The sequence below is a fragment of the Lissotriton helveticus genome, chromosome 7 (assembly GCF_964261635.1).
Source record: "Lissotriton helveticus chromosome 7, aLisHel1.1, whole genome shotgun sequence".
Lineage (NCBI taxonomy): Eukaryota > Metazoa > Chordata > Amphibia > Caudata > Salamandridae > Lissotriton > Lissotriton helveticus.
The window spans coordinates 485,350,098-485,372,688 of NC_136068.1; the positions used below are offsets into that span (position 1 = coordinate 485,350,098).

The 22,591-nt window shown below is 47.7% G+C and overlaps 1 protein-coding gene across 2 annotated transcripts in view; it reads left to right on the forward strand.

Annotated features, from left to right (window-relative positions):
* SETD1A (SET domain containing 1A, histone lysine methyltransferase) overlaps positions 1-22,591 on the forward strand; it is a 1,239,111-nt gene that overhangs the window by 116,770 nt on the left and 1,099,750 nt on the right. For both annotated transcript variants that reach the window (XM_078652474.1, XM_078652473.1), the window contains exon 4: positions 16,868-16,966. In XM_078652474.1, the coding sequence (XP_078508600.1) occupies positions 16,868-16,966 (99 nt within the window). The remainder of the gene's footprint in view (positions 1-16,867; positions 16,967-22,591) is intronic.

Here is a 22,591-nt window from a genome sequence, read left to right on the forward strand (position 1 = left end):
TGGAAAAAGCGGAATCAGCCTTTCAAAGGATCAAGGCGAGTAAGGCCACTACTCGTTCTTTGTGCAGTGTCCTTAGTCTCCTTAGCTTTACTAACTAGGCAGCTCCCCAACAACAGCGCTGTTCTCTAGGGTTTGAAAGAGGTTATCTGCAAAGACAAAACAAGTACTCCTCTTAGCAACCACAGACCCTCAATCCCATAGGGTGCGAGGTCGGGAGATGGCCAACAGTGTTTAGGTTCCCTACGGTAGCATTATTCCCAAGCCCCATGCTACCGCAAAATGCCATTCATTTTACCTTGGCAACACAAGATTGACCTTTTGGAGGTCGAATCATCTTTTACCTCCCCGGATGGAGGACCATCACTTTGGATCAATGGGTCCTCTAGGCAGTGGAACAAGGTTACTCCCTATCCTTCCCTTTCTGGCCTCCAGACTTAGGAGAAGCTTCGGCTCTCTTTTGCCAAGGAAGCAATAGAGAGGTTGCCGATTTCAGAAATCAGGACAGGTTGTTGCTTCTATTACTTTCTGATGCCGAAGAAGGACGGAGGCCTTTGACCCATCCTAACTTTTTCCCCTCTGAACTACTTCCTAAGGAAAGACCAGTTCAAGATTCTCACCCTGGCCCAAGTTCTATTTCCCCTCGATCCAGGAGACTAAATGGTAGTGCTGAACCTGTTGGATGCACATTTCCACACTCATTCTGCAATCTCAAAGGTGCTTGACAATCTCAGCTGACAGTGCCCTGCGGATCACAAATGGCAGTTACACTCGGAGGTGGCACAAGGCATCTTCCGGCAATAGGGAGAATCCTTGGTCGATCTGTTCACCACCTCCGAGAATGCGCAGTGTCCAAATTTATAAGTGTTTGAGTTCCCAAGGCAGCCTTCCTTATTAGTTGCCTTTCGCCTAAAGTGGGACTCAGGACTCCTGTACTTGCTGTTGTCTGAATAGAAAATGTTAGCACTCTAGTAGTTAGAACTCTGCAGTGACGTTACAGTTGATTACTAGGATGTTAACTAACAGACTGCTGCTGGTGTTGGAAGAACATGTTTCATCCTGCATGTCAGAATGTTTTACAGACATAGATGTAAAGATAATTGAGAACTCAAGCTGCAGTAGAACAGTCAGTAATCAACGGAGATGCTACTGTCGCTGTCAGAAGTGCATGTTTTATTTAGAGTAATAGACGTTATTGCCACATGGCTGAGGGGGATAATATCAATTCATAGAAAATGTCCGTTTAGCTTCTGAAGCGCCTTCTATAATCTCAATGAGAAAATCATGGGAGAAAACAGTTTTCCCTCAAACATGGTTCCTCAAATCCCAGCAGGGGTGTAGGAAGGTAGATCCCTGACTATGGTTGCCCCCAACTTTTTGCCTGGTGTTTTGCTGGTTTTCTGACTTAGTTGACCTGGGGCCCTGCTATTCAGGACCCCAGGCCTACTGCTCTCTCTGTAAAATGGATTCCATGTACCTTAGGTACATATCTAATTGGATAGAATATATGATTATACCACGATTTCAATTACCACGCATGGCTTTACCACGCGAATTTTACATCGCAAGTGGCTTTACCACGCTGGTATTTACAACGTAGGATTTTACTACGCCTAGAAACGTCTTACCTGCACGTCTTTCTCTACGAGCCCTTACTTCCATCCTCCATTGAAACAAGCGTCAAAACACGTATACCAAAATAAAAAAAGGACTGTTTTTTTGACGTACACGGCACGTCTTTGGGGGAGGCTCTTTCCTTTTTCTTTTAAAATTATGTTCGTTTTTTTTTTTTAAATAAACTGCTTGTTATTTTTTGGGGGGGAGACCCCCCCCCAGCCCCCCTCTGCCCCCCGCTTGTTATTTTTGGGGGGGGGAGACCCCCCCCAGCCCCCCTCTGCCCCCCAAGCCCACGCAGAACGACTCGAAGGAATACCACATCTCCCCCCCAGCCCGTGGTAAAGACGTCGTGGAAGGCACCCTGCGTGGAAGGCACCCTGCGTGGTAAGTGTCACGTGGTAAATGTTAGTAGTGGTAATGCCTTCGTGGTAAATGATGTTTCCCATTGGATACTGAGTCACCTTATTGGTCCCTGTACAGTGTACCTTAGGTACCCAGGGCATAGGTGTACCCAGGGCCTACCAGGGGCTGCAGCATGTATTATGCCACCCCTGGCTGGCCATCCAAATCTGACACAACTGGCTGCACGACAGCTGGGGCAAGGTGGTGTAATCACCCTTTGCTTTAGATATAGTATACCTATATCTAACCCTAAAATGGACACCCAGATCTCCTATCAGTCACTCCTATGGCAGGCCTTAACAATCCTGAAGGCAGAGTGCTTGGAATCGTGTGAGATGGTGCTCTGGCGTGAGCTGAGCCTGTCTGCGGCTTTCGGGATCCATCCCTTAGCCGTTTCCATGATATCGCATACCATATACTCTTAAGTGCATTATAATCCTCGCGGTTATATGCCAACTCTGGTATCGCTTTATCAAAACATGTCGAGTAAGGTGTCATACGAATTGGAATACTAACCCCTCGCCAATTCTGGCGACAGGGTTAGCATTCCACCCTTCTAGAGGGACACGACATGTATGTAACCCCTAACCCCGGTTAAAATCAGACAGAGCCTTAGCATCCACAAAATGGATGCTGCCACCGAGACACAAGTCTGCCCTCCTGCTGCTGGGAGTCCTCCCAGAGCAGGAGATAAGGACAAAGGGTTTCCTGCCAGGGGCGGTGCCAGCACCGTCCCAGACAGGGTTTGTGTATTGTAGGTAGGCAGGGCTTCAGAGGAAGGTGACTGCACGTGGCACCCCGGTGCTCACTGTGCATAGGCTGGCTGGAACCAGTTCCAGGGTCACTCCAGACCCTGTGCTGGGGAAAAGCCCGCCAAGGAAGTGGGTGTAACCACCCCCCTCCTAGTCCCACCCCTAGGGCAGGACTTAGTCGCGTGCCAGCCCCTTTTTACAGGATAAAGGTAGGAACTGGCCCCCTTCCAAAACAGATCATCTTTGAATCCTGAAACTACTTTCCACGAAAGGAACTCAAGACTTCTTCCAAAGATTTCTCCCTTGTGACTAAGGAGTAGTCACCCTGCATCCGCAGGCACCATCTTAAGAACACTGCGGTCTGCTGCAAGTCTCTCCTCCGGATCAAGACTGCCCAGCTCGACGAGAACCGGCTTCCCTGGCACCTCTGACCTCTACCTACATCATCAGTCACGCTGAGATTCGTGGGTGTGACGAGACCTCGAGGGACCGGCCATCTTCAAGACTGCACGACTTCTGCACAGCAAGCCCGCCGAGTAATTTCCTGGTGAGTGCTTTGGGGTCCGAGAAGCCCCGACCCTGAGCAGCTCCAGCACCGAAGTGCAGCCTCCCAGCATCTCCACGATCTGCGTGGGGCCCTTCTGCTTTTTGCTGCTCACCGCGTTGTTTGGCTACTAGCCCGCTGGCTTGTGGCCTTCTGAACGACGCCCGACGACATCACTGCTGCTAGTCTGGTTGCTCCAGACTGGCCCTTGCTTCCCTCCATCGGAGAAGTACCCTGGACCCTCCTGGTCCGGCTAAGACGCCATTTTAGGTCCACCGCGTGGGCCTTGCATTTGCCAAGACTTGTTGCCCAATCCTGGGTCCAGCGACGTCGACAGCAAGAACCTTCGTGGGACAGCTCGCACCTCCATCCTGGTCGCCGACAACGCCTCCTGGTCCGAGAGACTGCAGAGCCCAGCAGCGCCCACTCACCTGACTGCGGTGACTTCGCCCGGTGCCATCCTGGTGCCCACTTAATCACTGGCTAGTGATTCAAGAACTTGGTCCCCTCTGCTTTCAGGTTTCCTTCTTCCTTGATCCAGGCTTGGATCCATCGAACTTTCCTTCACTGGTCGCCTGCCAGCAACTTCCTTCTTCCAGGCTCCTGGTCCGGCAACGAGATTCCCGACGTCTTTTCAGACCTATGCAGCTGCAGCCCCTGGGCTAGGTAACTTCGACACTTCGGTGTCCCAGCATAGCCTCACTATCCTAGGGTCAGGATCCACTGTCGTTTTCTCCCTACCGGGTCGGGTTCGCCCGTGAACACTAACTTTGTCTTTACTAGCTTCCATAGACTTTGTCCCGCATCCCGCGTGAGAGTGCACACTCTGCACCCGAGTCCCCTAGGCCTCCTAGAAGTAATCTAACGATTCTATAGTCAAGTCCTAGCAATTCCAAAGCCTATTAGTACTGTACTTACCTGCTAGTAATTTCGCATTCCACTTTTAGAGTATATGGTTTTTCGTGCCCCTCGGGCATTTGTGTATAACGTGCTAACTTAAGTATTTTCGTAAGAGTTTTGTTGTGTGCCTAGCACCCTGTCCTCATAAAGAGTACAGGGTTGTTGTGATTCTAATAAATACACTGTTTATTTTCATAACACTTGTGTGGTGTCCTTTCACTGGGTGTTCAAGGGGTAATGTGATGGTAAAACAGCTGGCTTAACACGCCCTCTAGAGTCTTAGCCTTAGACTGCTCGTATCCATGCTACTAGGATAGCTGGTCTATAAGGTTGACTTCCAACCAATCATCAATAAGGGTTGTTTGGACTGATATATAGTGATCACTAGAATAGTGAACACTGCACATCAGGCCAACTTCTCACAAGGGGGAATCCACATTTTTTCAAGGTAAAATCCCCTGAGACTTTACCAGAATTCCTATTATGGGTATAAAACAACCACCAACTGGTGTATTTTGTGAATAAAATAGTTTATCACCCTTCATACGTGTTCCTTTTTGTGACCGTAAATAACAGGCTTTCACTACAATGTATTTCAGTGGGGTTATGACCTCAAGTCTTGCTTTGACTGCCACAACATGTTGACACAAGCTGATGATGGACGGAGCGCTGAAACTTTTCAGACACTCCCCACTCCCCCTCCCCCCCCGTCACATATCTGGGTTGAATCCATCATCATTCTTTAGCTCACTTTGCCACCTCAGTTCAGACCCAGCTATATGCAAATCAGTCTTGACCCTGTGCCTCATGGGAACAGTCCAGCCCGAATTGCCAAGCCATGTCTTCCTTGGACCGGAAACAAGCATCCTGGGACATGTTTCTGGCTAACAGCCTTCATCAGCCAGGCTAGCTTGAATCCAGTGGCAAAGTGAGCAAGGGACCTATGTCTGGGCATACCCTGCCAACTTAGGGCGAACAAAGCAAACACAAGGAGATGATGGACGGAGCGCTGAAACTTTTCAGACACCCACCCCCAGTCACAGATCTGGGTTGATTACATCATCATTCTTTAGCTCACTTCGTCACCTCAGTCCAGACCCAGCTATATGCAAATCAGCCTTGACCCTGTGCCTTATGGGAACAGTCCAGCCCCAACTGCCAAGCAAGGTCTTCCCTCTACCGGAAACAAGCATTCAGGGAACGGTTTCTACATCCTTCATCAGCCAGGCTAGCTTGAATCCAGTGGCAAAGTGAGCAAGGGACCCACGTCTGGGCATACCCTGCCAACTTGGAGCAAACAAAGCAAATACATATTAATTATTTAATTAAATTAATATTAATAGCTGCAAGTACGTTTTGCCAGATTTTGTCATTCCATTTTTTTTTGTGTTAAAAAGAGCAGCTTTATATTCACTTCTATCCTCCTTTATCTCTTCCCAAACATGACCCTTGATAGTGGTCCTCAATTTAGACTTGACTTGCTTGAAATAGTCATTGATCCACTTGACCTCCCTAGTCACAGATGCATGGTTTGTAAAAGATATTTTGTAGTTCTGCAAAAAAAAGTGTGTGAATACTAAGAATTTGAATGTGAATATTTGTGAGATTTATCAAAACCAGATAGAAAAGAAACAAACAATTCATTAATCTTAGGGCGAATAAAGCAAACACAAGGAGTCCATGGTGTGGTCAGTCAGTCATGGTGGGGTCCACATGCTCCCCCTCCCTTTCCACATACACATGGATGCAAGTAACATTTCCCTGACTTCTGTAATCGCTGCCACAATATATTGTTCATTTTGTGGCCAGCCAATCAGGAATGACTAGTTCATTTTCAAGTGGCAAATCATAGCCTGTCTGGACACCAACAGTCCAGCTGAACCTAACTTCTTAATCTCTTCATGTGCCACCCAATCTTCTCTTTAACCACTAATTCCTCAAAATAAACATAAAACATAAAATACCAAAAAGCACACTTTATGCGTAAAGTTCTGACTTTCTGCTAAATTTGGGGTTATTCAGTTGATTCATGTTTTTCTAGAGCTGAGCATTTTATGGGAATTAGTATGAGAAATCAGAAATCACACTTGCCCCAGTATTGGAACTTTCATAGATTCCCATGCTTTTGTATCATTCCCCGTCGTCGGAATGGGAGTCTCGGTAACAAAATAACATAGCAGTAGGTACAAAAGAGAAAGAAAAAGGCCTAGGCCTCATTCCCTTTTGTAGCATATCCGCCTCTTTTTGTAAAAGAGCCCAAACTAAGCATCAGCCAATCAGAAGAGCCTCACCCCATAGAACCCTCCTGAAGAAACCTCCGAGCCTCAGATTTTCTAGCGCACGTTGCGTTTACTGAGTCTCCTTTGTGCTCTGCTCAATCTCTACTCTTTCAGAAGTTTTCTTCAGGATTTCTCTTCAGGATTGTTGGCTGTCCCTTCCAGACTGTATGATAAGGAGAAGAAGAAGGCCCTTTTCAAGCCATGTTCCACCTGTGGCAAGAAAAGATTGTTGAGGATAAGCATAAAGATTGTATATATTGCCTCTATCCTGATCATAAGGATGCGGACTGCAAGATTTGCCGCACCTTTTCGACCAAGACACTCCGGGATTGTGAGGGTAGGCTTCTTTCCTGGCTCCAGAAGTTGAAGTCCAGAAAGGACACAGTCTCCAGTGACAGTGAAGACTCTTCTTCAGCCTCATCTACAAGAAGGTCAGTCAAAAGGGGTAGGGTTTCCCCTTCACCTTCTATGGAGCGTCCATTTAAGGCCTCAAAAAAGACCCCCAGAGAGTCTGAGAGTCAGTGTCCGGTCGAATCTCCTCACCATGGTGAAAAGGAGAGGGAAGGACCATCTACACCTTCTTCTGGGATGAAGACTGATCCAGCCTTCAAAAGACCTTCTTCTCAGTCTTCTGGGAAGTCTGACAGAAGTTCCAAGTCGTCGTCGATGCAGATGAAGGCTTCGTCGACGAAGGTTTCTTCGACATAGAAGCTAAAGCCTAAGCTTAAAATGGTACCGTCGACGGGCTCGTCCACGGTACAATCGGCGTCGACGGGATCATCGACGATGACTGAGTCGTCGACGACAATGTCAGCGACGTCGTCGAAGATGTCGTCGACTGCAGCGCCGACGAGGAGTTCGTCGACGGTGGTGACGACAGCAGAAGCGTCGACGGTCTCATCGTAGACGTCGACGACGCCCATCTCGTCGTCGATTGTTCGTTCGTCGACGAAGTCTACTCTCAACGACTACGGCAGTAATATCACATGCAAGTCGGAAAGAATCACTATTTCCATGAGGCGGATTACACCTGACATGACATCTCCTAGGAGAGTTACCCCCTTGCCTCCAGCTCTGCTGTTAGAGGAGGATGATGACGACTCAGACGATGACAATCAGGACTCATATGGATATGCAAACAGTCCATCTCAGCTTCTGGTTAAATGCCAGGAGACTGATTCCAAAGGGGATTACCGGCAGGAATGTGGGTATCATCATTCTGCCAAACCACAACAGTATTCGAGGCAAGACATGGTGTCCGTACCATCTTCTCTCTTGCAGGATCTCCACAACATGCTGCAGGATTACAAATCTAGATGTTCGCAGCCTGCTGCTGTTCCGACTACGCAAGCCCTGCCTGTCCCTTCGGCCCCTGCAATGGTTTCTTCAGAATTGCCGGCTCAGGTGATCTCAGCCGCAGACACCAGTTCCACCGGTACCTTCGATACCACTGCACACTCATGATGATTCTTCGGATGAGGACCAAAACTTTGATGGCAGACCTGATCAAGGTGTAGAATGGGACGAGTATGTCATCCCAGACCCAGCTTCACCATATCCGGATCCGGCGGACTCCCCGCCAGTGGATATAGGGGGGTTCAATAAGCTGATGGAGAGAGCGGCTAGCAGAATCAAGCTACCAATGCTTCTGTTGCCACCAAATGTTTTTAATATGACTTTAAAGAGCCTTATAAAAAGACTACTAGATCTATCCTATTGTCCAACATGTTTGGGAGGAAGGCCTTAAAGCGATGAAGAATCCAGCGACGGTGGTCCCTGTACTACCGCGCCTCGACAAGTAATACATAGCACCGGAGGATGGTCTAGCGTCTTTGACGGGACACCCAAAACCGGACTCGGCAATTTCTCAAGCGGCACAGAGGAAGTCACGCAACCATTCAGCTCCTTTGACAACTCCTCCAGATAAAGAAGGCAGGAGGTTAGACAACGCTGGGAAGAGGTTCTCTTCAATGCCTAGTCTTTTGGTGCGGGCGACAAATGCCTTGGCAATATTGGGCAGGTACGATCGCCAACTATGGTATGACGTTTCGCCACATCTGGATCAACTTCCTCCAGAATCCAAAACAGAGGTGGAGAACATTTTACAAGAGGGGGAAGCAACGTCAATGGAAATTATAGACTGTGCCATGGACATCGCCACAACAGCCTTTCGTTCATTGGCGGGTGCTGCAGTCCTTCGCTGCCAGGGATGGCTCAAGGCGACTTGGTTTAGACCTGAAATCCAGAATAAGATCCTGGATCTTACTTTCGATGGAGAGGCACTGTTTGGAAAGTTTATAGATGACACTCTCCAGGATATTAAAAAGGACACCGAAACAGCTAGGTCTCTGGGTACGCTTCAGTACCGTAAAGCTCCATTCAGAGGTTCCAGAGGCAAGAGAACCACGTACAGAGGCTCTTACCAGCAGCAACAGTACTCATCGTATGGATCAGGTTCGGAACAGTACCGCCAGCCTTATCAGCAAAGACAAGGCCAGTCCTCGAATTTCTCAAGATCTAATAATAAAGGAAAGCAAACTCGCCAAGGACGTGATATGTCCAAAAGGCAATAGCGGCCTCCAGGCTCTTCCTACTGTGCCCTCCTCCGCAAGATCATCAGTAGGAGGCAGGGTATCTCAATACCTTCAGAATTGGTCCAAGATAACATTGGACCGTTGGGTGCTAAACATAATTCGAAAGGGCCATACTTTGGAGTTTACACAAATCCCATCATCCAAGCCCCCGGTGCCATCCCATCTAAACATCTGCGTCTTCTGCGGCTTGAAGTTCATCAGATGCTTCTGAAAGGGGCTATAGAGCCGGTCCCCTCCGCTCAAAGAGGAGAAGGATTCTATTCCAGGTTCTTCCTGATAAGGAAGACGCCAGAGAAATGGTGCCACATTTTAGATCTCAGGGAGCTCAACACCTATCTCATCTCCCTGTCTTTCCGGATGGCCTCACTTCAAGACATACTACGTCTCATCAATCCAGGGGATTTCATGGCCACGCTCGATCTCGAAGATGCGTACTTTCACATACCGATTCACCCGGCACACAGAAGGTTTCTACGATTTACAGTAGCCAAGAGCCACTTTCAATTCAGGGTTTTACCCTTTGGTCATCGCTCAGCCCCGAGAAACTTCACCAAGGTGCTGGCACCAGTAGCAGCGTTTCTACGGAAGAATCACTTTCAAGGCTTCCCTTACCTGGACGACTGGTTGCTGAAGGCTCCGTCCAGGGGGGCAGCGAGGGAAGCGGTCAACGCAGGTACAAACCTTTTTCAGAATTTGGGTCTCACTCTAAACAAGGAGAAATCATCTCTGGTTCCGTCCAGAACTGCACGCTTCCTGGGGGCCATCTTGGACTCGAATCTCAAAAAAGCTTTGCCAACCCTGGAGAGGCAGGAAAAACTGCAAACCATGGCGCTAGCCTTAAGAAGAAGGCATCTTTCAGTACGCCGTTACAAATCTCTGCTAGGAGTGATCTCTTCATGCATTCCTTTGATTCCACACTGCAGATTGAGGATGCGTCCTCTTCAGGAGCAGCTGGACATCCAGTGGAGACAAATTCAAGGTTTGTTCGACGACAAAGTGACCATCACCTCGGCAATGAGAAAAGCTGCATTGTGGTGGACAAAGCAGGAGAACCTATCCCAAGGTCTATCCTTCGTAAGCGGTCCGTCTCCTCAGGTTGTGACGACGGATGCGTCATTGGACGGCTGGGGGGCAGTACTGCAGGATCTGCAAGTCAGTGGACATTGGTCACCTCAGAACCGTCTGCTTCACATCAATCTCTTGGAACTCGGAGCAATCAAACTGGCTCTTCAAGCTTTTCTTCCTCGACTAGGAGGTTCGAAGGTTCTCATCCGGACGGACAACACCACGGCCATGCATTACATAAACAAAGAACAAGGAACCAGGTCTCTCCCGTTATCTCAAGAAGCTCAAGAAATCTGGGAATGGGCGATCTTTCACGGGATTTCACTGCAGGCTGAACATCTGCCAGGGATCTTAAACGAACATGCCGACAGACTAAGCAGGCTATCCTCAGTCAGTCACGAGTGGGAACTGAACCAGCGAGTTCTGGACAAGGTTTTTATGCAAGCAGGCTTCACCATCAAGGATCATCGGGGAATGCACTTTCAATAGCCTGGTCAGGGACATTTGTTTACGCCTTTCCCCCCATTCCAATGATCCCTAGGCTTATCGGGAAAATCAAGATTGAGCCATGCAAGATGATCTTGATAGCCCCTGGTTGGCCGAGACAGTTCTGGTTCACGGAACTCCATCTATTGTCGCGAACCATCCCGGACCTTCTCACAATGTCCGAGGGGCAAATTTGGCATCCGGATCCAGCTTCATTGCACCTCACAGCATGGCTCCTGAGCAGCGAGAATTCATGAACCTTCCCATATCAAATGAAATAAGAGGGATTCTCTACCAGGCTAGAGCTCCTTCCACGAATAAGACTTACCGTTTCAAATGGAAAAGATTTTGCATATGGTGCAGGAAAGAAGGTGTTGACCCTTTCTCTTCTCAACCTCATCAACTTCTGCCTTATCTTTTGTCCTTAGCTAAGATGGGACTGGCCCATTCATCCATAAAAGTTTACTTGGCAGTGATTTCTCTGTACAGACGTTCTGCGTCTGGACCTTCTCTTTGGTCTTCTAGGATAATTAAACAGTTTCTTAAAGAATTGTTCCGTGTCTATCCCCCAGTGAGGCCTCCGCCTCCTACTTGGCAACTAAATTTGGTCCTCACACAGCTCATGAAAGACCCATTTGAACCAATACATCGAACGGACATGAAATTCCTTTCATGGAAATTGGCTCTCCTTCTTGCCCTTGCATCGGCGAGACGCATTGGGGAGCTGCAGGCTCTCACAATTCAGGAACTGTTTCTCCAATTCAAAAGGAATACAGTAATCTTAAGAACTAATCCGAGATTCATACCCAAAGTGCCCTCGGACTTTCACCTGAATGAGCCAGTTATTCTTAAATCTTTCTTTCCTCACCCTTCCACACCAGCGGAGAGGTCACTGCATTCTCTGGATTTACAATGATGCTTAATATTTTATTTAGATCGCACCTAAGGATTTCGTAAATCTTCCCAATTGTTCATTGCTTTTGGTGGTCCTCGCAAGGGTCTCCCTCTTTCAAAACAAAGTATTGCGAGATGGATTTCCAGTGCCATTCGATTTTGGAAAAGGGGGGTTGTGATGGACAGAGTTTCTGAATGATGCAGAATACTCTTACCAAGTCAATAGGTCATGGTTTTAATCCATCACCGTTTTTTAGCTCACTGCACCATCCCAGCTCAGAACTTGGCTATATGCAAATTAGTCTGTTCCTGTCCCAGTGCATGATGGGAACAGGGCAAACCAAACTACCAAGCCAATTCTTATACTGGGAAGGAAACAAGCTTCCTGGTACCGGTTTCTGGCATCACAGCCTTCTTCGGCCCGGCTTGCTTGAATCCTGATGGTGCAATGAGAAAGGGACTCACGTCTGAGTATACCCTCCCACACATATGGTGGATAAAACCGATTTTGGAAAAGGGTGGTGGTGATGGACAGAGTTTCTGAATGATGCAGAATACTCTTACCAAGTCAATAGATCATGGTTTTAATCCATCACCGTTTTTTAGCTCACTGCACCATCCTAGCTCAGAACCTGGCTATATGCAAATTAGTCTGTTCCTGTCCCAGTGCATGATGGGAAGAGGGCAAACCAAACTACCAAGCCAATTCTTATACTGGGAAGGAAACAAGCTTCCGGGGACCGGTTTCTGGCATCACAGCCTTCTTCTGCCCGGCTTGCTTGAATCCTGATGGTGCAATGAGCAAGGGACTCACGTCTGAGTATACCCTCCCACACATGGTGTGGATAAAACCGATTTTGGAAAAGGGGGGTGGTGATGGACAGAGTTTCTGAATGATGCAGAATACTCTTACCAAGTCAATAGATCATGGTTTTAATCCATCACCGTTTTTTAGCTCACTGCACCATCCCAGCTCAGAACCTGGCTATATGCAAATTAGTCTGTTCCTGTCCCAGTGCATGATGGGAACAGGGCAAACCAAACTACCAAGCCAATTCTTATACTGGGAAGGAAACAAGCTTCCGGGGACCGGTTTCTGGCAACACAGCCTTCTTCGGCCCGGCTTGCTTGAATCCTGATGGTGCAATGAGCAAGGGACTCACGTCTGAGTATACCCTCCCACACATAGTGTGGATAAAACCGATTTTGGAAAAGGGGGGTGGTGATGGACAGAGTTTCTGAATGATGCAGATTACTCTTACCAAGTCAATAGATCATGGTTTTAATCCATCACCGTTTTTTAGCTCACTGCACCATCCCAGCTCAGAACCTGGCTATATGCAAATTAGTCTGTTCCTGTCCCAGTGCATGATGGGAACAGGGCAAACCAAACTACCAAGCCAATTCTTATACTGGGAAGGAAACAAGCTTCCAGGGACCGGTTTCTGGCATAACAGCCTTCTTTGGCCCGGCTTGCTTGAATCCCGATGGTGCAATGAGCAAGGGACTCACGTCTGAGTATACCCTCCCACACATAGTGTGGATAAAACCGATTTTGGAAAAGGGGGGTGGTGATGGACAGAGTTTCTGAATGATGCAGAATACTCTTACCAAGTCAATAGATCATGGTTTTAATCCATCACCGTTTTTTAGCTCACTGCACCATCCCAGCTCAGAACCTGGCTATATGCAAATTAGTCTGTTCCTGTCCCAGTGCATGATGGGAAGAGGGCAAACCAAACTACCAAGCCAATTCTTATACTGGGAAGGAAACAAGCTTCCGGGGACCGGTTTCTGGCATCACAGCCTTCTTCGGCCCGGCTTGCTTGAATCCTGATGGTGCAATGAGCAAGTGACTCACGTCTGAGTATACCCTCCCACACATAGTGTGGATAAAACCGATTTTGGAAAAGGGGGGTGGTGATGGACAGAGTTTCTGAATGATGCAGAATTCTCTTACCAAGTCAATAGATCATGGTTTTAATCCATCACCGTTTTTTAGCTCACTGCACCATCCCAGCTCAGAACCTGGCTATATGCAAATTAGTCTGTTCCTGTCCCAGTGCATGATGGGAACAGGGCAAACCAAACTACCAAGCCAATTCTTATACTGGGAAGGCAACAAGCTTCCAGTGCCATTCTCCATTGCCATTCGACAGCGGGTAATCCGCTGACCAGCAGAATTAGAGCGCATTCCACAAGATCAGTGGCTTCTTAGACAGCTCTCTTCGTGGGAGTGCAAATCAGAGACATTTGCAGGGCTGCGACTTGGAGCAGCGTGCACACCTTTACAAAGCATTACTGCTTGGAATCCTTGATACAGGAGGACACGGCTGTGGGCCAGTCAGTCCTGAGGAACCTCTTCCACTAATTGGTGAGCTTTCCTTTCTATCCCACCTTCCTTTTTCTGCACATTTATGCCACAAAATGTGTTTTATTGCTGATTGCTTGCTACTCTGATACAAAAGCATGGGAATCTATGAAAGTTCCAATACTGGGGCAAGAAAACAAGTTACTTACCTGTAACTTTGGTTCCCCAGTATTGGTAACTTTCATAGATTCCCATGCGCCCACCCATCTCCCCGAGGAAAGCTCAACCTTCAGCAGATGGGGTGACTGTTACACAACGGCTACGAAAATCTGAGGCTCTGAGGTTCCTTCAGGAGGGTTCTATGGGGTGAGGCTCTTCTGATTGGCTGATGCTTAGTTTGGTCTCTTTTACAAAAAGAGGCGGATGCGCTACAAAAGGGAATGAGGCCTAGGCCTTTTTCTTTCTCTTTTGTACCTACTGCTATGTTATTTTGTTACCGAGACTCCCATTCCGAAGACGGGGAATGATACAAAAGCATGGGAATCTATGAAAGTTACCAATACTGGGGAACCAAAGTTACAGGTAAGTAACTTGTTTTCATTTTCGACCTCTCATTTTCTTTCTCGGCGCTTTACGGATCATCACAAAACTTACCATGAAAAAGCAAGCTGGGTTAGCCTTTTTTTTGTTTTTTTGGGTAAGGTTTGGTAAAGATTTGTTAAATCAGTGATACTCAAAGTAAGGCCCAGGGGCCACATGTGGCCCTCTTGACCTTCACATGCAGCCCCCCTGGTGAACAGCAGCACGAGCTCCTGTTTAGTTACTGAGCACTAATATTCAGATTTTTTTTTACTATAAATGGGCAAGTTTGTCATTTTTCTAGACCTCCTTACACAATCCCTGACACACCCAGCCCCCTACCACCACCCTGCTGGCATTAGTGCGGCCCTCCGTCACACCACAGACCGTCCTTTGTGGCCCCAGGGCACATTTTTGCTAGTACCCATGTGTTAAATGTTGCCAAAGTTATTAGCGAAACAAAAAAAACGCTCTTTGTGTGAAAATCTGACCTAAGCATACATAGTGACTACCACCACTGCGGAGTATTTATAGTGTGTGAATATATAGGTGCGCATATACTGTGTGTGTGTATATATGTGTGTGTATATGTATAAATGTGTGCATATATGTACATGTGTGTGTATATATATATATATATATATATATATATATATATATATATATATATATATATATATACGTATATCCATCAAAAGAATTTGCCTGTTGAAGAGAGACCTCACGCCAGGTAAGTCCATAACCATCGTTCTTTTATTGAAAGGACAGCAAGGATAGTTCAATGCAGCACAAAGTATTATTCCGCAGGAGCCGACGCGTTTCGTGTGAACTTCTTCCAAGGCAGCGGAGAAATGAGACATACGGCAGTGTACCGGCACCATCTTAATTCAATTATCGCACCCCGCCCCAGTGGGCGTTACCTTACGGCATGCTGGTACTTGTAGTGCCGGTTGTTCCTACAGTGAGTTGCCGTTGTGTATCAAACATAGTTCATAGTGAAGCCCAATTGGGTAGCGGTGCCAAAGATCATGTCCATGCTGACCCTTTCGTCTTCAATAAAACGGCACCTGGCTCTGTAACCCACGGCGTCGTTTGGCGTCGTAGCAGGAGCGATGAGTGAACAGCGCTGGGTTCTCTCTGCGACTCAGACACAAGCCGCTGAAATCCATCAAAAGAATTTGCCTGTTGAAGAGAGACCTCACGCCAGGTAAGTCCATAACCATCGTTCTTTTATTGAAAGGACAGCAAGGATAGTTCAATGCAGCACAAAGTATTATTCCGCAGGAGCCGACGCGTTTCGTGTGAACTTCTTCCAAGGCAGCGGAGAAATGAGACATACGGCAGTGTACCGGCACCATCTTAATTCAATTATCGCACCCCGCCCCAGTGGGCGTTACCTTACGGCATCCTGGTACTTGTAGTGCCGGTTGTTCCTACAGTGAGTTGCCGTTGTGTATCAAACATAGTTCATAGTGAATCCCAAGTGGGTAGCGGTGCCAAAGATCATGTCGTTGAGTGAACAGCGCTGGGTTCTCTCTTACCTGGCGTGAGGTCTCTCTTCAACAGGCAAATTCTTTGATGGATTTCAGCGGCTTGTGTCTGAGTCGCAGAGAGAATCCAGCGCTGTTCACTCATCGCTCCTGCTACGACGCCAAACGACGCCGTGGGTTACAGGGCCAGGTGCCGTTTTATTGAAGACGAAAGGGTCAGCATGGACATGATCTTTGGCACCGCTACCCACTTGGGCTTCACTATGAACTATGTTTGATACACAACGGCAACTCACTATAGGAACAACTGGCACTACAAGTACCAGCATGCCGTAAGGTAACGCCCACTGTGGCGGGGTGCGATAATTGAATTAAGATGGTGCCGGTACACTGCCGTATGTCTCATTTCTCCGCTGCCTTGGAAGAAGTTCACACGAAACGCGTCGGCTCCTGCGGAATAATACTTTGTGCTGCATTGAACTATCCTTGCTGTCCTTTCAATAAAAGAACGATGGTTATGGACTTACCTGGCGTGAGGTCTCTCTTCAACAGGCAAATTCTTTTGATGGATATATATATATATATATGTTTTCACATGACAAAAGGTGAGTGTAATTCTTGTGTGTATTTATTTAAACTTTTCTTTGTATTATGTAATTTTCAATCGACAAAACATTCTGGGGATGGAAGGGGACAGCTGTGTGGTAATAAAATATTTAATGTATTAATAATACAGACTTGAACATGTCAGTCTTGCCATCTTATTAATAAATGTAGGAGCCCATTCAGTTTGCTCATAGTTTGTTTCATTTAATGCAAAACTTCGGTTTAAAAAAAAGTAACCATTTTTGGCCTTTTGAGCAAACATTGCTTTAAAATATGGAGTTTCACTGCTCAGTTGTGTGTTTTGTTGTTCATAACTTTGTAATGTGACCTGTATGGCCCATCTTCCTTTAGGATTCTGGGTTCATGCCTGTGGGAGATGTGCGAGACCCAAGAGCCCGACGGATTTGGTCCAAGCACCGGGACCTCTCTCTCCCTGTTCCCAAATTTAAGGTAAGATCTTAAGTCTTTCACATGCCAATACTTCAATGTGATGGGTGGACCGGGCAAGGTATATCTACGAGTAATGGGCCTTTTGCCTTATGACTTTGTCTTTTTTTTTTAGCTTCTCCACTTGCGAAGATCTGATCCAACTCCCATAGATTGTTAGTTTTACCGGTAATGCCCAGTACCTTATCGAGTCATTTGTCCAAGGTACACCATGATCTCTAAAAAGCTAAGCACGTTATGTTCTGCCTATATTGAGACTCATAACTGAGGGCTTTGAACAATTTATTTTAAACTAGAAAGTCGCATTTGTGGAATGTAGACAGTAGGGCTTGCAACCGTTTTCTTGGATGTGTCAAGTTGTGCGCAGTGACATCTGCAAAGATAACCTCCTTATCGTGACTGAATCCAGAGGTCATCCCTTAAAGGCGCAGATCAGAGTTTTTGGCTTACCCTTAACATCCTCCCTGTTTTACCCTATTAAGCTTTTAAAGGTTCTGCTGCCATCCAAATATTTTACCTACATCAGACGTCATGATCTCCTTTCAAGCCTCACTTTGCAAAAGTCTTCTTCTTCTTTGATCATTTCTTTACAAGAATAACCAATTCCTCTTGTGTTTTATTCTGAGCACAGTTGACATGTATGTTGCTCTTTCTATAGTATTTAATCAATTTCCTATATGTGATCTTTAGAACTATTTCTTTGCTGCATGCACTGCTTTAAATACACATACCCTGCATATTTCTGCCTTTTAGTGTTTAGTGTGGATGTTCGCAAAATGTTCTTCTTCAAAATGGTCTTTGGTCTTAAGGCATCTAGTGAATCCTCCCTTGGCCCTAAAGCACCATGATAAAGACTCCACTTCGGATTCTTTTATTTTTTCTGCCATTTGGTTTGGGCGTTTAGCTCTAACTTTTGGACCATTGACAATTTCTGCTTTCCTTTCGGTTCCTAACGTCAAATATCCTGACCCATCATCTACTTTAGCATGGATGACAGTGTTTCTTTGTTTTCAAACCATACCAGGGAGGGGTCTTTTCGAGTGGTCAGGTTGTATTGAAAGTCAATGTTAAGGAAGGGTAGGATAGTCACACACCCTTTTAGTTTTGCCCACAATGTAATAGCAAATACCAGTGGTCGGATCACTACCCGGGCTGCAGCCCTAGTACCTTTCTAGAGCACAAGGAGTTGATCTGCTTTGTTTGCCTGGCGTTCAAAAAGACTATTAAATATTGCAGAGAGCGCTGCGGCCTTATCACTAGATGCATAGTTGAGACTCCACCGACAATCTGGCAATCTGTCATCCTGAAGACCTTGAGAAGAGTCTACTAGGAAGTAGATGGCGTATTGGGCATTTTACAAGCTACCAGGTCCAAAGACTTGAGGTTACTACCTTGGGGGGGGGGGGGGTTCTGATATAGAGGAGGAGATTTTAACTCCACAACCACTTCAAGGGCCCAGAGAATGTCTATGCTTATGAGGGTCCATCTGCGGAATTCCTGTAGGCGGGCCAACTCTCCCAAAGTGCCACAATGCCACACTGGGGTTTGCTGGGTCAATCTGTCCTTCCAGCCCAGTGATTTGGTGGCTCTGTGCCATGCTTTTACCACCAGCTGGGTGTGGGCAGGGAGCGATACCCCCTGCTTCCATGATACAGCGCCGTCAGGTGCCCAATGGTTCCCATTGCCTGACAGTCTACCCGGTGTGCCGGGTCGGAAAGGGGAGCAAAGACCCAGCCATTTATATTAATGAGCTGGGCCGCCGGGTAGTAGTTTCGGATATCTGGGATAGCTAGTTCACCCTCATACACCCCCCGTTGGAGTTTGCGAAGCGCAATGTGCAGTGCCCCTCCCCCCAATAGGTTACACTTCTTCCCCTCGATGGCTTGAAAAAAGGCATCCGGGATCTTGTGTGGTGTATTTTGTAAAGAATAGAGTAGTCACGGGAGGGCCATAATTTTGAACAGCACTGCCCTACCCATAAGAGAGAGAGTTAGTTGACGCCAGTGAGCAGTGTCTCATCGTAGTTTGTCAGTTGTGGGTATATATTCAGATTGAGGAAATTCCTCAGCTGATTTTGTTATCCATATTCCTAAATATTTAATTTTGTCATGTTGTGTTAGGGCTGCATAGTCTGATGTTAGTGGGGGTAGCGCTCCAGAAAGGTTAAAAATGAGGGGTTTGTTTCCGTTTATCTGGTATCCTGTGTATCCCGAGTATGTACCGAATAGCTGGAGTATGTTGATAAGTCTGTGGAACGTCTGCTGAGGTCTGCTTGCATAGAGCAGTAGGTCATCTGCACACAGCGAGATTCGCTCTTCTCCCCCCCCCAATTTCTATGCCCCTGACTATGGGATCCCCTCTGAGCAATGCCGTGAGTGGCTTGAGCTCCAGAGCGAATAGTATGGGGGAAAGTGGACACCCCAGGCGTGTGCCTCTGCGGACCCGTGCGCAGAAACGAGGGCAAAAGCCGAGCCTGGGCAGAACTGCCTGAAGGTATGGCCATTCGATACTGTCAAAAGCCTTGCTGGCGTCCAACAACGATAGTGCCTTGGATTTGTTTGGGTTAGCTGCCTTAGCGTGCATCACCCTGTAGAGGTGTCTGAGGCTTAGTCTGGTACTGCGCTGGAGCATAAACCCAGTTTCATCTGAGTGGACAATAGTGGAAATTATGGGGGCAAGCCTATTTGCCTGTACCTTTGCCAGCACTTTTGTTTTAAAGTTAAGTAGGTAGATGGGCTGATAGGAGCTACAGAGCTCCATGGGTTTGTTGTTCTTCGGAATGACCAGTATTGTGGTGATACTCAGATCTAAGCAACCATCCTGCAGTGCAGTGGCAATCATTTCAAACATTGGTTTCGCCACCCCAGCTGCCACACTTTTAAAGAGTTCTGTGGTGAGCCCATTTGGGCCTGCCACTTTCCCGGATTGTAGGTCCCTGATGGTCCCCTCTACCTCCTCCACCGTCAGGTCCCAGTCAATGTCTTCCCTGTCATCCTGTGGTAAAGTCTGCAAGGATAGGTCAGTGAGCAGTTCAGTTCACTCGTCCATTGATCTGGTAGTCGCTGACTGATATATCGTCTCATAATGGGACACAAATGCCTCTGCAATTTCTGCCCGGATGTAAGTGTCACCCCAATGCTCGTTTTAATTTCCACAACCCAGTCTCACTCTCGTTTTAAGGTCTCGCCTAGCGTTCCTGGGCACATGCGCACCTTGCTCGGCAAGATTTAATGCAGATGACTACTTTTAGAAAAGGGCTTTAAGCCCCGCCCCTTATTTCCATTGGCTGGCGTCACTGTTTGTTAAATGGTGGCCAGCCATTGGAAATAAGCTATCTGTGTTGCCTCCCCTTGGCTTTTTGGTCCGTCCCATCCGGACCAGATCACCTGCATTACGGCTGTTATGACTAAGTTTCTTATCAGAAGCTTTGTCACGCTGCCTTGCACTCGCCAATCTGGCTCTCTGATTGGGCGTACAAAAAAGGAGACATGGCGTTGCATGTTTATTTTTGCATCTCGCTTTCACTTTACAGTGAAAGCGCGATGCAAAAATAAATAGCGGATGCCTGGCAAGCACTTGTTAACTGTGGAATTGGATCAGTCAATATCCAACAACAAACGTTTCTGATTGTCGTCATCTAGAGAGAGATCGTATATGTTTACACCTCAGTAAAAGACTTCCTCGAAGTCATTGTAAGCAGATAAACTTTAGAATCAAACATTTTATTGTGCGGCCAGTTAGCATCATACACAGCCCAGCTGCCTACATCAACTCGCCGGCAGGGCGTAAGCAAGCAAGAAGTAAACACAGCGTCTGGATCTACATCCCGGAGGGCGGTCCTGCGTAGTAAAAACCATAGCCACTCCCCACCGGCAAAGCGGAGTCCGCAATTTTCATAGAGGAGAAAAACAACGAGAACCAAAAAAGAAACAGAGGAAACCCCCCCCCCCCCCCTCTCCACCCATTCCCCCCTGGCCGACCACCCCCATTCCCCCCGCTCCCCCCCACCCCACATCAACCATTAGCCAAGCTAAGCGTACCATACACACCCCTCTGACCCAGACAGATCCGTTCCCAGGAACTAGGGCACCAGTACAGCACCCATCGGATCCAAGGGGATGAGCTGTAGGATTTGTAGATACTTTGGACATGTAACTTTTCTAAGCTCCTTAGACAGAAGTCGCAAAAACGGGGCCCACAGAGTAGCATATTCGGACCCTTTGCCATCCATGTTCAAGGAAAGACGTTCCATCGCCAAGGCATGCCACAGGCGCATCAACCAGTCACGCACATCCGGGACGTCCGGGGAGCCCCATCGTGCCAGCAAGACCTGTCGCGCAGTCAGTAGCCCTAGCGCAATTTGTCGTCCTAGCAGCGTGCACAGGGGAAAACAAGAGGGATGCGGGAGGCCCAGCAGTGTGTGCTCGGGGAGTCTAGGCAGTGTGATCTGGAACGCAGCATCCAGTTCATCTAGAATCATCGTCCAGTATCGTTCTAGCTTAGGGCAGCGCCACAGCAAGTGCAGGAGATTGCCCGACATACCGCACCCCCTCCAACAGAGACTGGATTTAGTCTTTTCCCAGGATGCAACGCGCGGTGGTGTATAGTACCAGTACGTCACCAATTTGTAGGCCGACTCCGTACCCGCAGTGTTAGCAGTAGTGTGATGCGCGCGATAGAACACCTGTTCCCACTCTCTCTGCGAAAGCGGACGCCCCAGCTCTATTTCCCATCGCACTTGCGCCTTTGTACGCAGCCGCCGCGAGTCGCGCAAAATCATGGCATACAGTTCAGAGATAAAGCTCCGATCATATTTTTTTAGCAGAAGCCAGCATTCGAAAGCCATGAGGGAGCGTGACATCAACTCCACATTAGCCGGGTGTGTCACTCAGTGTCCCACCTGCGTGTAAGAAAAACCATCCGATGCCTCCAGCAGGGAATGGTCCGACCGTAGCTCCGAAAAAGGGACAAGCCCCTCAAGATCAAAAAGCATACCCACCCTCTTACAACCCTTCGCCCGCCAGCGGTGGAAGACCGGTGATGCACGGCCAGGAGGGAAGGCGGGGTTGTCTACAATCAGTGTCATGGGTGAAGGGAAGGTCGTCCAACCCTTACGAAGTGCTAATTGATCCCATGCTTTGAGTGTTGGTGACGTCACCGGCGAGGAGTATAGCCCCCATGCCCTATCTTTGCGAGGTAACCAGAGTTCCCGCCAAATGTTGCAACCCGCCACGGTCTGGTCCATGAACAACCAATGCTTACTCGATTCAGGCCTGTTCCATTCAACCACGTAGCGAAGCCAGGAGGCCTGAAAATAGGCAGAGAGATAAGGGAAACCCAAACCACCAGCTGCTTTCGGGAGTGTGGTCGTGGCAAACGCTGCCCGGGGCCGCTTGTTGTCCCAGAAGAACCTATTCAACAGGCCCTGGAGTTTCTTCAGAGCTCCCTTCGGTGGTGTCAGAGGCAGCATTTGAAAAACGTAAAGTATTCTGGGCAGAAGGGTCATTTTAATAGCCGCCAGTCTACCAAGCCAGGCCAAGTTGAGGCGCGACCAGGCGGACATAGATTTGGCGGTCTGTTCAATCAGCTTGGTGTAGTTTAAGGAAAGCGTCTGGGACACAGTCGACG